Genomic DNA, 15,566 nt, shown 5'->3' on the forward strand with positions numbered 1-15,566 from the left:
AAAAATAAATAAGATTCCAAGAAAAAAGTCAAAATTCTGAGAATAATCTCGGAATAATTGGCTGCACGTATAATGGGACACACACATGCCGTAATTGTGTTGCTTAAGTCATACTATGGTACAGATTTCAGGAAAAACACTCCGGACGACCATATTGTGATTAGTATTTAAACCCTCAATCGTTGCAAGAACCCATTTATTCAAAAGAGGGCATGTAGTTTCACATGATACAATTAATGATCACGAAAATGATATATCCAGAGCGAATGGAACTCCGGCGCCCCCACGAGGCTCCATCGCGTTACGACTCGGACTCGTACAATAAACTAAAGCCTTATGCATCGCAGTCAGGGGCTGCACTGACATGGGTTAGTCGTCATGTCTGTGGATGTGTTTAATAAATAATTGTGTTCAGTTCACTGAAAGCTTCTTTCACTCACTCATGGAGCACAGACTGGGAGTCTATTTGTCTACATTTTATAGAAAATAATAACCCAAACAGTGTTTCTCTAAATTTTCGGACTATATTCTTGACTTTTTTTCAACACCGTGGCTCTAAAAGTCCGTTGTACAAAACACACATAATTAGAGGATAAAGATTCACACTTGTAGAGTTCTGAGTTTTCGTTCTCTTAACCCAAGCTCAGCGGTCCACTCACAACTGCTTTTCTCATGGTCATATCTCCAGTCAGTGAGCTCCCACAGCGCCCCCTCCCTATGGCTCACTTAAATGCACAAAAATGTTGGGCCATATTCTTAAAGACGAAGAACATTAATTCAACACAGCACATGCCATAAATACCGCCCTTATTTTAAGATACCGTCCACATTTTTGAATACTGCGATATATGGTATTATCGTTATACTGCCTGAGCCGAGCTGATATAGTTCACTTAGGTCATGATCTTCACACAGCAGGTCATGCTGAGGGGGTGCGCTCTTTAGTCAAATTTTTTGGAAAATCAAAAGACAAATAAAGCTTTTTCAAGAATCAAAGAATTTTATTGTTGAAAAAGTACATTAATCTTCCACAGTAATCACATTCATTCATTCATTCATCAGATTTAAAGTCAGAGAAATGCAAAAGAAGTGCTAAAAAAAAATACTAAACTAAAATGCACAACAGTCTACTTACTTTGCACATCAGGTCAATAATTCACTTAAAAACAAATATAGGTACATTTTTAAATACAGTACAGATGAATAATTAACATTTACTAATATGATAGAGCAAAACAAAAATATGGGACCTTCTTTAATCTTTCAAGTCAGTGATTAAAATGCCAATATAGTGTTTCTGAGAATATTAAGATATAAAAAATAAAAATAATGTACACAGATACAGAATGAAGAGTCTGGGGTTACATTTTCCAAAATAATTTAAGTTGTGAACTGATGTATATAAAGCATTGTTTTATGTACAAAACATATAAAGCCAACCTGGGCTATGTTTGTTGAATAAATAATATAAAGAGTTGTGTGGCTAAGTACACTGTTACAACCAAAGAAAAGAGAATGTCTTGTTTTTAAAAGGTTAAAAAGATGTCCAACCTTCATGTTACAACGGTTCCAATTTACATTATTGTAGAACCTCATAAGCAGTCAATACAGCAAGGAACTTTTCAGCATTTCCCAAAGGCTCCGGAGGTGAAAAGAGGTAGTCAAAGTTTCATATTTAAATCAAAAATATTTTACACATTTCAAAACAATGTTTAATTGTGAGTGCTTCAGTCAAAACAATTGTGCAACATGCAAAAATATTTTACAAAAAACAAAATAAAATGGGAAACATTACAGGATAGTGCCTTAAAGATGCCCCAATTACATGAAAACACAGTTAAACCTCAGGGACAAAGCAAGTTAAAGGAAAATTGTCAACATCTTAAGAAAAACCCTGGTTTAACTCAGTCTTCAATATTGATCACAAAAATGTAAATGCAAATAAATTCCATGTGGTGAAGGAATATTGTACATTAACATGTAAATTATGCAAATTTAAGGCTTATTGATTTCTTATAACCTGATTGAATTTGGAGAAGCAAATTAATCATTTGTGAATTCATAACATTATGGTATTCCTTTAAAAAACACTAGGAAGTTAGTGCTTTGTTTTAAATTTCATGGCAAAGAGAATAATATTTAAAAAATAAAAACTAAATAAATACCAAATAAACAAGTAAACAGTATGAGTCAAAGAAAAACATTTAATTTACAACAATAATAATAATATTAATAGCTACAGTAATGTGTAAAGCACAAATAAGTTCATTAATTTGTTTAATTACAGTACTCTGAAAAGAAAAAAGTACAAACTTACAAAATAAGAACAGCTAAAAGTAAGTCACTCTGACCTCAAAACCCAAGACAAACTTTTCCAGCAGTTTCCTTTAGGATAATGAATGTCTTGTTTTATATTTTATTCAAAAGCTGTATCTCCATACACCTCTGAACAACTCCAGCATGTAGACTGGTGAATTTGAGGCAGCTGAGCTTGAATTTAAATGCTAATTATTGAATGTATGGTGTCCAGCATCTGTGGAGCTTTGAGGCTTTTGGGATTCATGTCGCATTGTGCTGCTGTATCCGGGGGTCATCTGTGCAGTTTCCAGGTTAACATCGGGAAAGGTCCAAGTAAAGGCAACACCTTTCTTGTCAAGGACGACTTTGTACTGACCATCGCTCAGACGCCAGGTCCCAAAGACCCTAGAGAGAGAAATATTAGTTCACTCATTTTATTGCACTGATTAGCACCCTTCACTATTTTCCTGTAGCTGCAGCAGAGGCATAAACCCTGACAAACATTTTATTTCTGAGACTAAACAAAGGTGTTAATTCTACATTTATAAATTCTTCTCAAAATTAAATTAATGAGGGGTAGAATTGGTTTCAGACGAAAAAGAATTTAGAAATCTGTCATGTTTAACCACATTAATCCAAGCATGTGTTATCTACAGCCTGGAGAACAGATGGGCGTAATGAGTGGCCTCCTTAGGGCTTATAATAAAGTGTAAACATGGCAGTATGCCTGTGTCTCATTTCACCACCTACGGGCATGTAATTAAGAATCTCCAGATGTAAATTTTAAGATTTAAGGAGAGAGGATTTAAGTGTTCTAATGTACTTTGTTAAAGTCCTCTTACTGTCTTATAGCTCACATTAACAGAAAGCTTAGCACTTAACCACGATATTCAAAATGCACTTTAAATGTATCTACTAACTGACATGTGAACAAATCTCACATTCTAGCAGATAAACAAACCTGTGAAATCACAGTCGGCTGAATTTAACGACATTACGGCTAATAGAGAAAATGACGGGGAGATTGTTCTAAACAACGATTGGCCAGTGCAGAATGTGCTTCATGACCAGTGGCGGATGCTGGTCTTTCAAGGAGGGGAAGCTCAATTTCGGCCTACATCATAAAATGTGTCGGTTTATTTATACATAAATTCTCCCCTCCGTTCCTTTTCAAGAAAATGATTTGTGACCCTGTCGTACCAACAAGGCGTCTTTTTTCAGGGACTTGACTAGCGTCCACACTGTTTAAAGGACTGTGAAACTGCGGGAATGATTGAGAGGAAAGCCGCGTCTTTACCAGTGAAAAGAAGAAAAAGAAAATTCTAAAAGAATGCCTACATTTGAATGCCTACTGTTTTTTCCCATTACTTGAGAAATGCTTAAGATCGTGTGCCGCTGTAACAAGTGAATTTCCCCGATGTGGGATCAATAAAGTAAAGTAATTATAAAGTAAGTAAATAAGCAACAGCAGTAATGTTTTTTCATTCTGTTTGAGCAGACAGTGTATTTCCTCACTGGTGCTGGATACATTACTCATGCTGTTAATCAGTCTCCAGTGTCACAAACTTGGGCTTGGTTCCTCTGTTATTATTTTATGACATTATTCTTTAAAGCAAGACACTGCAGGCAGAAATTGCCATTATATCTTTTTTCTGACAATGTCAGTACATGTCCAGGATTTTTGGTGATACAAAATTTGCAGAATCTTGCATAAATTGCATTAATTGCAGAAATTATTGGAATAATAGTCTTCTCTTTTGGCATTTTTTGTTCATTTCTAATTGAGAATGTGTTATGTTTTGCTCACAGCATGTTTTATATTAAACTGAAACCGTGCATGATGTTAACACTGAAATTAAAACCTTAAATCTAACATCGTTCAAGAGATAGGTTTTTTTCATTTTTAAGTACAAAATACAAAAGTTCTAATACAACAACACTAGTAAGATTATCATAAGACAACCGATAGCTGTAAAATAAATATTGTCATGTATGTTATTTACTATTTACTGCTGTCTCTTGCCTGAATATTTGTTTAGGTTTATTCAGAGAGGGTTAGTACCTGTCTGGGAATCTGCACTGCACACATACACACACTGTTTCAAGCATGCGTTCAGTCGAAGGATTCGAATGGAGGCAGCACAGTCGGCCACATGCTGCGTTCATCCTTACTGTTCGTCTCGTTGACGGCCACACTGCGGCTACGACCCGTTAGCTTCCGCAGCTCACTCGCAAAAGACACACCCTTACGCTTATCATCACGGGCAATCTGCAAATAAACACACCCACATTATATATACACACTAAATTCCATTCGGCTCAATTCAAATTTGATTTGTACAGTGCTGTTTGTCCATCCACTGTTTGACATTACAGTGTACATCAATAGCTCAATAAAATAAGCAATATACACATAGCCAGCAAACAAAGGCTGGAGGAAAACCAGAAACTAACCCCACAAACAAATATTTTGGTTGGAAAAAGAGCCTTTTCCACCATTTTTTTATTTTCCAAACAGTCCTTAAACAGGGTGTAGCAAATGGTCCAGTGTTGTCCCTGGCGGGGCATGTGATATATTAATATAGAGGTTAGGCATTGCGGTCCTTGAAATGCTTATCATTTTGAAATTCGTGTTTGAAATTTCTCAAATTGAATAGTGGAAAAACTAAGCTAAAAAGGGAAAATTACTTTTCCGTATTCATACTCTGCTTCTCTATTGAAAGCTTCATAATGGACTCTACCACTTAGCTCATGCAGGAGGGGTTAATGCATTTGATTAGCTGTGGGGAATCCCTCAAAATAGGATTAATAACACACTTGCACTTTCACTATACAAACGCCACACCTTGTTGACTTATTATACCTACAAGCGCTGAGCACATAAGCCACACAAAAATAAATCCTTGCACTGTATTGAATTCCAGAGCCATTAGATTGATTTTCTCATCACTTTTATTGTGACATAAAAAAAGTCTTTTAGTTAGATTCGGAGTGATTTCCAATTACAATGTGGAGTAGGATATAATTAAACACACGGATATACGATTTTCCACATAAAGCTGGTAAATTTAAAAGGTTGTTCACAATTTCTGTTGAATATTAATTCTTCGGTAAAAGATACTTTGCAACACAGCTGTTTTAAGTGTTTATTTTAAATTCTGTATTTTTATTTATATTTATACTTATTATAGCACCTCTGTAGATTTTATATATATTTAGTATATATTTAGTATATATATATATATATATATATATATTAAAGAAGTTCAAATAAAATAATTTCAAATAAAGAACAATGCATTTAGACAGGCTATTAATCAAATATTTAAATAAATAACATTTCAAAATAAATATGTATCAAAATATTATTTAGCAATTATCTTGAAATAAAGTTAAATTATTGCTAGATATTTTTTTTATTTTGGAATGTTATACATTTTAATTTTTGATTAATAGCCTGTCTAAATGTTCTTTGTTTATGTATTGCAGGAGCTTTCATGTTACACTGGTTAGGTTGTCAGGTTACATTTTTTGATGCAAGTGTGTATGCTGTATATTTATGTGTCAAATTTATATTTATACCAGCTATATATTTTGTTCTGTTACCAACCTTAAAAGAGCAATCTGTAAGAAATTTACTGTACATAGTCATAAAATGTCCAAGGTGTGCTCATAGACTAAGGAAACAGTCAAAGCTAAAACACTGCTGCTTCTCATAGCATTGCTGAAGCTGTATATTTTCTTTGAGAAGTGCCCAGTCCGGAGCAGAGCTCCTGTTAACTCGCCCTCAGAGGTCCTGCCTGTGATCCCGCCCTCTGTCCAATCTTTTTACAGTTCAAACCCACCACTGCCAGGTCTGTAAACATAGTGTCTTTCAGCCATGAAATGACCAGGTGAAAAGAGTTAACGTTATTTTTTACCAGACCCAAAAAGCCCCATTTCCCTTCTAAAAATCTCCATGACCAGAGATGGAGTAAAATGAGAGGAAATATTGGCCTTGTGTTTAAAAGGTGGAGGAAGTTTAGAAGAAGCAGCACTCGCTACAGAACAGACCAATTTTATCCTGAACAGGTAACATCATTTCTGAAAATAAATATAAAAGTACAGATGCCAATACATAAATTAAAAGGAGTAAAAGCCATAGGTTGTGTGTTTCATATAAAGAAAATGAGGCGACATAGCGACATTTGAAAGGTGTCAGGACTGTGGGAAATAATAAATGGGAAATAAGAAGTGTTTCAAAATGAGTTTTCTTTATAAAACATAGCACTAGCTTTAGCTTCCCATAGCTGTTTAAGGTGGAAATGAGAAATAAGAAGCTGGAGAATAATGCAAATAAGACTTTTAAATGGGCCTGTTTCATGTCAAACTAAATACTTAAATACAAAAATTATTAATAAGAATCAAAGATCTGCCTGAAAGGAAAATAACACGAGTCTTGACTAGTCTAAAATTTTAAGGTGGTTTAGACAGTAAATTCTTGTAAATGCAGGCAAAACAGCAGGGGCTATTTCCATTGTTGACTTTAACTTAGGTAAATATTTAGTGACATACAATTGGTTGGTGTGATTAAAACTGATAAACTAGTATAACAGTTGTTTTAAAATTTTAAAATTGCTAAATTCAATTCAATAATTCAGTAAGATGGTGAATAACGCCAATAAGAGTTGTAAACGGACAGGTATATAAGGTGGGATTAAATGTTTGACTACGAAAATTGTGAATAAGAAGCAAAGTTCTGGCTCCTAAATGACATTTACGATGGAAAGGAAAATTGATAACTAACACCAGCCTTGTTTAGTCTAAATATTTAATGTGGATTTGGACAGTAAAGGCTTGTAAATCAGGGAAATACTTGTTCACTTTTGTGTCTTTTTCTTGCATAGGTAGATGTTTTAGTGAAACTATGAACACTTTTCTGTGTAAATATGTTGATTATGGCACATTCTTCTTAGCTATTACGATCCAAAATTAAACTCATCTCTTGCTTGTTCGTTCAGTTTTCCTCAGACTGGCAACCTGGGTGAGCCTCATGTCTGGGGAAGAGGGGGAAGAGGGGGAGGAGGCAGAGGTCTTAAACGCTTGGTGTCAGTATTACAGATTGCTCCTTTAAATGTATGTCTGAATAACAGAAAATTAGAACGAGCAAACTTTTTTTGGCCCCTACTGGCAGAAAATAGAATCAGTCTTAAAAGGCAGTAAGGTTTGGAGGAACACACCAAAGGCAACACCATGGACACTGTCACACCAGCTGCTGTTCATCATAACATTCCACGTTCCCTGGTCTTCCCTGACTCCACTGTCATGTACATGCAGTAAGCTCCGCTAGCTGGATGGTGTGGTCTGGTACCGTTTGGGTCAGACATGACTTGGGAAGCAGACAAGGTTGCAGTCCCGAACATCTTTTTTTTTTTTTTTCCCCTTTTCTTTTACTTAGTTGTATTGAAATCATACCGATCTGTGAGGTCCATACTCTTGTCTGCACAGAACTGTGACTTTTGTGTACCATTACACACATAGACTTCACTGCTGTCTGTCACATATACTATATGGACAAAAGTAATTGGACACCTACAGAAGCTTTTAAGACATCCCATTCCATAAATCCAAAAGGCATTAATATGCAGTTGGTGCCCCCTTAGCAGCTATAACAGCTTCATTATTTTAAAAATTTTCAACCATTCGTTCAAACCATTATCATTCTAGTTTGTCCTAAAGGTGTGATGGGGTAGAGTTCAGAGCTCTGTAAAGTCCAGTTAAATTATTCTACACCCAACTACACAAAGCTATGCCGTTATGGAACTTGCCGTTCATGCTGGAACAGAAATGAACCTTCCCTAAATTGTTCCCACAAGTTGGAAATATACAATTGTCCAAAATGTCTTGGCATAGTGAAGTTCACTGGAAATAAGGGCCCTAGGCCAACCCCTCAAAAACAAGCCTATAGCATTATCCCTCTTCCACTGAATTTTACAGTTGTCAGGATGCAGTCAAGCAGGTCATGTCCTCTTGATATATGCCAGATGTAAAACTACAAAGCTGAATACCTAAGCTAAATTTGACAAGAAGAAACAGAACTTGCAAAGAACTCTTGGAACAGAACATATTCATATGTAGAGGGCTGACTTTATATGAGAATTTACTGAATGAACTGGTATACCACCCATCACTACTGAATATGTTCAGATGGTGATCTACAGCTCCCAAACATAGGATGAAAAAGTCATGCCTAGCTGGTATGTGACTTCACCTTAGACCACTGTGTAACAATCCTGAAATAGATTTGGTAGCTCATTAGTAACTGTCTCTTAGACTACATCGTTATTGCCCTGACAAGGCTTATCAGGGAAATGTTGAGAAAGCAACACTGCCTGTTACATTGCTAAATTTAGTTTCAACTGAGTATGCAGAGTACTTGCTTCTTACCTGCTCTTTGAGTCTGAGGAGGAATTTTCCTGATCCTTTCCACCTGTTCTTTGCCTGGAATACACACTCGTGGTCTAGCAACACACGCTGGCAGTGTTTAGCTGAGGACACCTTCTTCCCAGCTTCTCGACTCACCTCCTCAATAAGGACGTAGTCACTGGGGTTGGGATTACTCAGGATACTCAGAGAGTACTTGGCCTTACTCAGTGTCTGTGATCAAACAAAGGAAAGAGAGTACACAACGTCTCATCACTCAGGCTGAGGTTACAATGAATTTCGATAAAGAATACAAAGCAACATAAAAAATAAAGACTAGTAAAAGACTAATCAGTATTTTTCTGTAATTAAGAATATGAAGAAAAATCAATCGATAATTTTTTTGTAAACAACTACAAAATACACTCCTAATATTAATTCATCAATTGTCTGTATACTGAACCAGAGCACCTGGAGGAAACCCACACAGACAAGGTGAGAACACACAAAACTCTTCACAGCCTTCTAATAATTACAATCAATGATAACTAGTAATAATACTATTTTAACATTACATCAATTTTTAATGTCATGCTTGCAACATACTCATAGAAAGTGGCAGAGTAAGGTTTACAAATGTGTTATTACAGCCTTTCCTGTTAATTAAAAAAAAATAAATAAAAAACATTTCAAACTGGAGCCACTCTGAACCAGAACCTCCGGTCCAAACTTCTACAGAAACAGCTCTATATGGCCAAACTTTTATGGACAACTCCAGTGTTTCTTCTGAAATAAAGGGTATTAGTCAGGAGTTTGTTCCTCTGCAGTAATAGTCTCTGATCTTCTGAGAAGTATTTGGACTAGACTTTGGAACATTGCATTAAGTATTTGATGGCATTCAGCCATATGAACTGTGAGATAAGTTACTGATATAACAAACTCATAGAAAGTGGCAGAGGAAGGTTTACCAATGTGTTATTACAGCCTTTCCTGTTAATTATTAGTTATATTGGTTTGGGAACAGGGATCCAAATGGAATTTTTGTCATTCTTGTATGACACAGTCCATGGTCAATATCGTCTGATTCTTCTTTCCCTGATTTTTACAAATACACACTTGATTTAACATAATAAAATATTTAAGCTTCCCAGACAAAAATGTGTTACTTTGCTTGTTTAAGGGGGTAGTAAATTGCAGATTTGGTTGCATAAATATTAACAGACTATAAAAAGCTGCAGGTTGTGTGCAAGATTCATAGATTGCGAAGAGGTAGTGGAGTGCAGTGAATGTCTCATATGCTGTGTGGAAAATGGGTCGCAAAGCAGATGTTAATGAATGGCAAAAAAATATTGATTGCAAAAACCACAGTGTGAATTTGCAGGTATATTGAAGCATAAAATCATACAGGTCAGCAGCAGTGGCAAGAATCCTAGTCTACAGGAGGAACAGGGATTGCTGGCATGTTTCATGGCTTGGAAATGAATACTTAGCATCCAAGCAAGAATTGTATCTAGAAGGGAACACAGAATGTGACTGATCAGAATGATCTACCACCTATATCATACCGGTTCTGTGGTGGTCCTGTGGAGGTCCTGACCACTGAAGAGCATGGTAAAATTGGGATAAGCATGTATGCAGAGGAACAGGTTGATTACAGGTTGTAATTGCATAGTCTTGCATTGGCAGACGCTCTAGGGAGAGGCTTGTGCCTTTTGCCATGTGGCCATGAACCGCCGACATGAAGAGAGATTTGACTCGCATGCAAAAGGACTAATCATAAGTCTGTTATTTTGGCATGATGTTTAAAAGGATGCAAACTTTTATTGTCAGACCTGTACCAGAGCCCGTACAAAATGACACATGGAAGTGCTTTAACATGGATGTACAGATAGCCAATCAGCTTAACACATTGAAGGCTCTCCAGAATCTCCATTTATGGGTGGAATGTCTATGGTTTAGTCTACTAATTTTAGAACTACAAAGCGCTCAACAGTGTAAGTATTCTGTAAATAACCTGTAACTTTTTCCCCTGCCTTTGTCCCAATTTTTTTGATAGTCTTTATACTGTTGTCAGAAAAATAAAGCTTCAAGATAACTAACAATTTAAAAAACAAGTCCTGTTGAATGTTTCAATTAAACCTCGCATGGTTTGCATTAACAGGAAGATCATGGTGTTAGACTACTTAACATACCCTGCTGAAGCAGTTCAAATAAAATCAAAGGGCTAAGCGCTTTTGCATTTTCAGTACCATTCCTCAGATACCTCGGGATCTGACCTGTTGGATGATGTCCTGTGCAGTGCTGTAGCATGGGGCTTTAATAACTGTGTGAGGCTGCTCTGGAGAAACATCATGAACTTGCACAAAGAACATGTCCTCCTCTACCCCACTGTTCACCTCTTCTGCTCCCTCCATCGATATGTTCCCCTTATTCAAGTCCTGTCAAAACAAGAACATTATTTATTCCAATGCACATTTCTAAAATATTTAAAGATCCACCAGGGGGCTCAAAAAGCATCCGAAAAGTCATTTGAAACAGGATGTTTCTTATTTGGTTAACACTGATTCATGTCTTAAACATGGCTTTGTACCAAGTCCTGGTGCTAGGCTATGTAAAGGTTATCATTTAATTATTTTATTGAATGACAATCACTGTAAAGTTCCCCTGATAATATAAGCAATGTATGGCAATGTATCATAATTAGCCTAAAGAATATGGTCATTAAAAATTACTTCAACACTACATTAATAATCGTGTACACGTAATAGTTTTAGAAAGAGTATCATTAAAGATTCCACTAAATGAAACTTAAGCTGTTTACCTCCTCCTTTGGTTTTAAATATATTCTACCAATGTAGCCATCTTCTGGCTGCCAGCTCTGAAGTATTTGAACAATATTCTCCTCAGACGCTAGGGGGCGCTGCTGATGTGTTTTCTTTATGTCACTTTTTTCCTTCGACAGGAACATCTTCTCCTCCATCAGGAAGTAATTGTCTGAGGACTCTGGAACCAGCTGGTGGGAATGAGGAAAAAAAACCCAGAACCTCAGGTCCAAACCTCTACAGAAACAGCTCTATATGGCCAAACTTTTGTGGACAACTTCTCCAGTGTTTCTTCTGAAATAAAGGATATTAGTCAGGAGTTTGTTGCTCTGCAGTAATAGTCTCTGATCTTCTGAGAAGTATTTGGACTAGACATTGAAACATTGCATTAAGTATTTGATGGCATTCAGCCATATGAACTTTGAGATAAGTTACTGATATAAATTGTTAGTTTTGGAACACAAATACCACTCCAACTCATCCCAAAGTTATTGAACAGAGCATCACCACTTCAGAGAAGAGTTTCACAGCTCCACAGCCCAATACTGTAGACCACACTGGGCATGGTCAGCCTAGGCTTACAGGGCCTATAGAAAACGGTTATGCCCTAAAGAAATCCTTGCCTTTTGTCACACAATACCATAAAAATGAAAATAAGTTAAGTATTCCAACTGTATTGACACATCATAACTAAAATGAAAATAATATTTGAATATTCTAATAAATATTTATTATTCAATAATTCAATTATATCTGGTTTAGATAAATATTCAGCCCATTAGAGAAACCATTATAATCTTGCTCAGACACAATCATCATTTTCCAGATAACACAGACTTATGGGCCCACCAGTGGTTTTATTTATTTCAGTAAAAACAGCTGCTTTTTGAGGATTCCATTACTAGTAGTGCATAACACAAAAAGTCACAATAGCTGGAAAGGTGCTTTCAAAAGGGCTCTGTGATAAAGTTGTGGAAAGGCAGTTAGCAGAAAGACACACGAGAAGGTAGACAGTTAGGAGAAAGATACATAAAGATTTCATTGGCTTTAACAATCCCTGTGATTACCACCAAAACTTTGCCAAGTTCAAATTGTCTAACCAAACTGGATAAAACAGCCAAAACGGTACTGATCAGGGAAGAGGCCAATGACACCTTTGAGTCTGCATGCCAGAGACTGGTCATTTAGTGCACATGACAATCTCAAAATCTTTACACAATGCTGGCCTGTATGGCAGGACAGCAAGGAAAGAAGCAATTTCTGAAAAATGCCATGCTATATCACCTAAAAGCACTAAGACTCTAATGCCATGTGGCAACATGTTTTATGGACAAATGAGACTAAGACAGAACCAAGCAGTATGTTTGGCAAAAAGCAAACACAGCACAGAACTAAAAGTGCAACTAGTAGATACTTATAGGTTCACCCTCCAGCATGACACCACACAAAACACACTGCCAAACAAACAAAACATTGGCTTAATTCTAGAAGATAGAGTCTTGAAATAAATTCAACAGAAAATCTATGGATGGACTTAAAGAGAGCATAGCGTTGCAGGTCACAAAGGAATTTGACAGAACTTGAACAAACTTGCAAGGAAGAATGGCCAAATATTCCCAAAACTATGTGTGTTAAGTGGTAGGGACATATCTATAAAGAGTGCCTGCTGTAATTATAGCAAAAGGTGCCTCTACAAAGCATTAAATCAGGAGGCTTATCATTTTTCCAATATTTTCATGTTTCAATTGCTTTATAAATTTGGTTTGCTTTTTCTAGTTACTTGGATGTTGTTAGCCAGCATAAATAAATAAAGATGGAAAATTGTTGCTTTGGAGGTCATGAGGTTAGGCTTTAAGAAAAAAAAGTACTTATTAAAAAGGGGTATGTGTACTTTCTATAGACACCATGTGCAACTGCTGCAGAACATCTCATTCTATTGCTTCTCTATTTATATAGTTGAACACCTTTTCAACAAAATGGTGTGTGTGTGTGTGTGTCCATATGTGTTTGAACTTATAACATGGGACTAAAATGGGACTTTATGACATGGGACTAAAAAACTCACAGCTCCAATTCTGACTCACATTGCAGTTACTCATAACACCTTCATACCTGTAAGTTGTGTGGTATTTTTTGTTTATGCAGGGTAATGGAAAGAATACAACCTTACTCCATATTTCTGTGCACACAGGACAATAAAACTGAAACTTAACTGCATTGCAATGACTCAAACCCATGTATTGACTTATCTTGTCTTATCTGGTAGAGACTCACTGTGTCTAGCAGCTGTTTTGCCGTGGTGTGTTCATTGATGCTGACCACAGTGAACGGTTCTGGACCTGGAGCACCATGAACAGTCACTTTGTGCTGGATCATTGCTCGCCTCTCGACTGAACTGAATAACTGAAAGAATACCAAAAACACATTTATAACTAACTAAATTACAGCGGATTTGTGATCAGTTTTTTTAGTAAAGGGTTTGTTTACATGTACTAATAATTGACTGTTGAACAATTAAAAGAAATTAAAAAATAGCCTAAAAAAATACTTACATGCATTCTTACCTACAATTCTTATAAGGATACATATAGTACAGCTCTTACAAATCACATTCAACAATAGGCTATTACACACAATACCTGTGAATTTCAGTTTACATTTGAACATAAGAATCCAAAATGTCTATATATGTGAACTTGGAGTAAAATTAAAAACTATATCAAATTATTTTTAATGCAATAAACAATGCAAAACCTTCTAAGTCTAAAGGTTTTTTTAATGTGAAAATTCAGGCACATATCATTTACAGAGAAGACATGTAAGTATGCAGTTGATCTACAAATGATATTTTTATTATTTTTTAATTTGTTTGTTTTTGGAGATATATGGATTTACTTCTATAATTGGTCAAATTCTACAAAAAATAAATAAATAAATAAAATAAAAAACAAACAAATAAAATACATATTTAAACCAGAAAACCATTAGTTAATTTTAAGGAAAACCCAGTAGTGTTCTTCAGATCTTTAGGGTTTCCTGTTTACATTGAGATGCTGTGCTGGAACGGAGGGGATTTTGGGATGTGTAGCATTCTTAAGCTGTAAAAACATCAGAAGTATTCCCAACATGTTTTTCTAAGAGTGCTTCCAGTTTCCTGGACAATTGCCACTGCAGCTAAACTGAGCTTTACTCATGCAGAACATTTCAAACTAAGCCTTGTAGCTCAAGAAGCAAGCTTCCAAACACTAAGCATGCCTCAGCTGACCCAAATGACTAAATTTAAGGTTAGAAGAAAACTGGTTAACTCCTTACTGTAGGTGTTCATTCATACGGCTTCATGAAACCTACATATTACAAAAATCAGATGAGTAGAGATCTCTCACCACGGCAGCAGGTCGAGGTCCTCCAACTGGATACTCCTCCTTCCTATGAGTGAACAGCAACAGACTGGACACCTCCAGAGGTTCATTGTGCTGGTTCCTCAGATGCAGATGTCTGTAACCTGGAGTAACAAGCAAAAAAAAAAGAAAGTAAAGAAGAAAATTATACAAAAAAACAACTATTTTTTCAGTGCATGTGCATATTAATTTGGGGTTCTGGAGTACTGTGTTTTTTTAATAGTTTGTCATAATCAACAATAGATAAAATAACCTGTTCAGAATTCACACTGCTGTTGCATAGAGGACAGGCACATTAGAATTATACGCCCCCACCCCTGAGCATCTCAAATCACAACGCCAGGCCCACAGTCAAAGGTGAAACAGAGGATAACATGTTACTATGGTATTTTGGGTGATTGCTAAGGTGTGGATATGGTATCCCATGTGGCTGCTAAGGTGTTGCTAGATAGATTTTAACCGATCGTGTTACTGGGTTTTTATTATAATATGCCAAATATTTGATAGCGTATTCCTAGGCTTTTGCTGTTGTATCCAAGTTGCTGCTAAAGTGTTCCATGTGATACATATGAAGGTTGCTATGGCATATAGTTTATATGAAATTTCAAGTTGTTGCTAAGATGACCCAGGTGGCTGCTAAAATGTT

At 36.1% G+C, this 15,566-nt stretch overlaps 1 protein-coding gene across 2 annotated transcripts in view; it reads right to left on the reverse strand.

Annotated features, from left to right (window-relative positions):
* Nucleotides 1-845: 845 nt before the first annotated feature.
* The window catches only part of plce1 (phospholipase C, epsilon 1), a 105,008-nt gene continuing 90,287 nt past the window's right edge, over nt 846-15,566 (reverse strand). For both annotated transcript variants that reach the window (XM_066664983.1, XM_066664982.1), the window contains 7 exons: nt 14,906-15,024; nt 13,797-13,925; nt 11,522-11,713; nt 10,977-11,138; nt 8,725-8,934; nt 4,361-4,567; nt 846-2,703 (listed from right to left, as the gene is read on the reverse strand). In XM_066664983.1, coding sequence (XP_066521080.1) covers nt 4,412-4,567; nt 8,725-8,934; nt 10,977-11,138; nt 11,522-11,713; nt 13,797-13,925; nt 14,906-15,024 — 968 coding nt within the window. In that variant the 3' untranslated portion in view covers nt 846-2,703; nt 4,361-4,411. The remainder of the gene's footprint in view (nt 2,704-4,360; nt 4,568-8,724; nt 8,935-10,976; nt 11,139-11,521; nt 11,714-13,796; nt 13,926-14,905; nt 15,025-15,566) is intronic.

The sequence above is a fragment of the Hoplias malabaricus genome, chromosome 3 (genome assembly GCF_029633855.1).
Source record: "Hoplias malabaricus isolate fHopMal1 chromosome 3, fHopMal1.hap1, whole genome shotgun sequence".
NCBI classification, from domain to species: domain Eukaryota; kingdom Metazoa; phylum Chordata; class Actinopteri; order Characiformes; family Erythrinidae; genus Hoplias; species Hoplias malabaricus.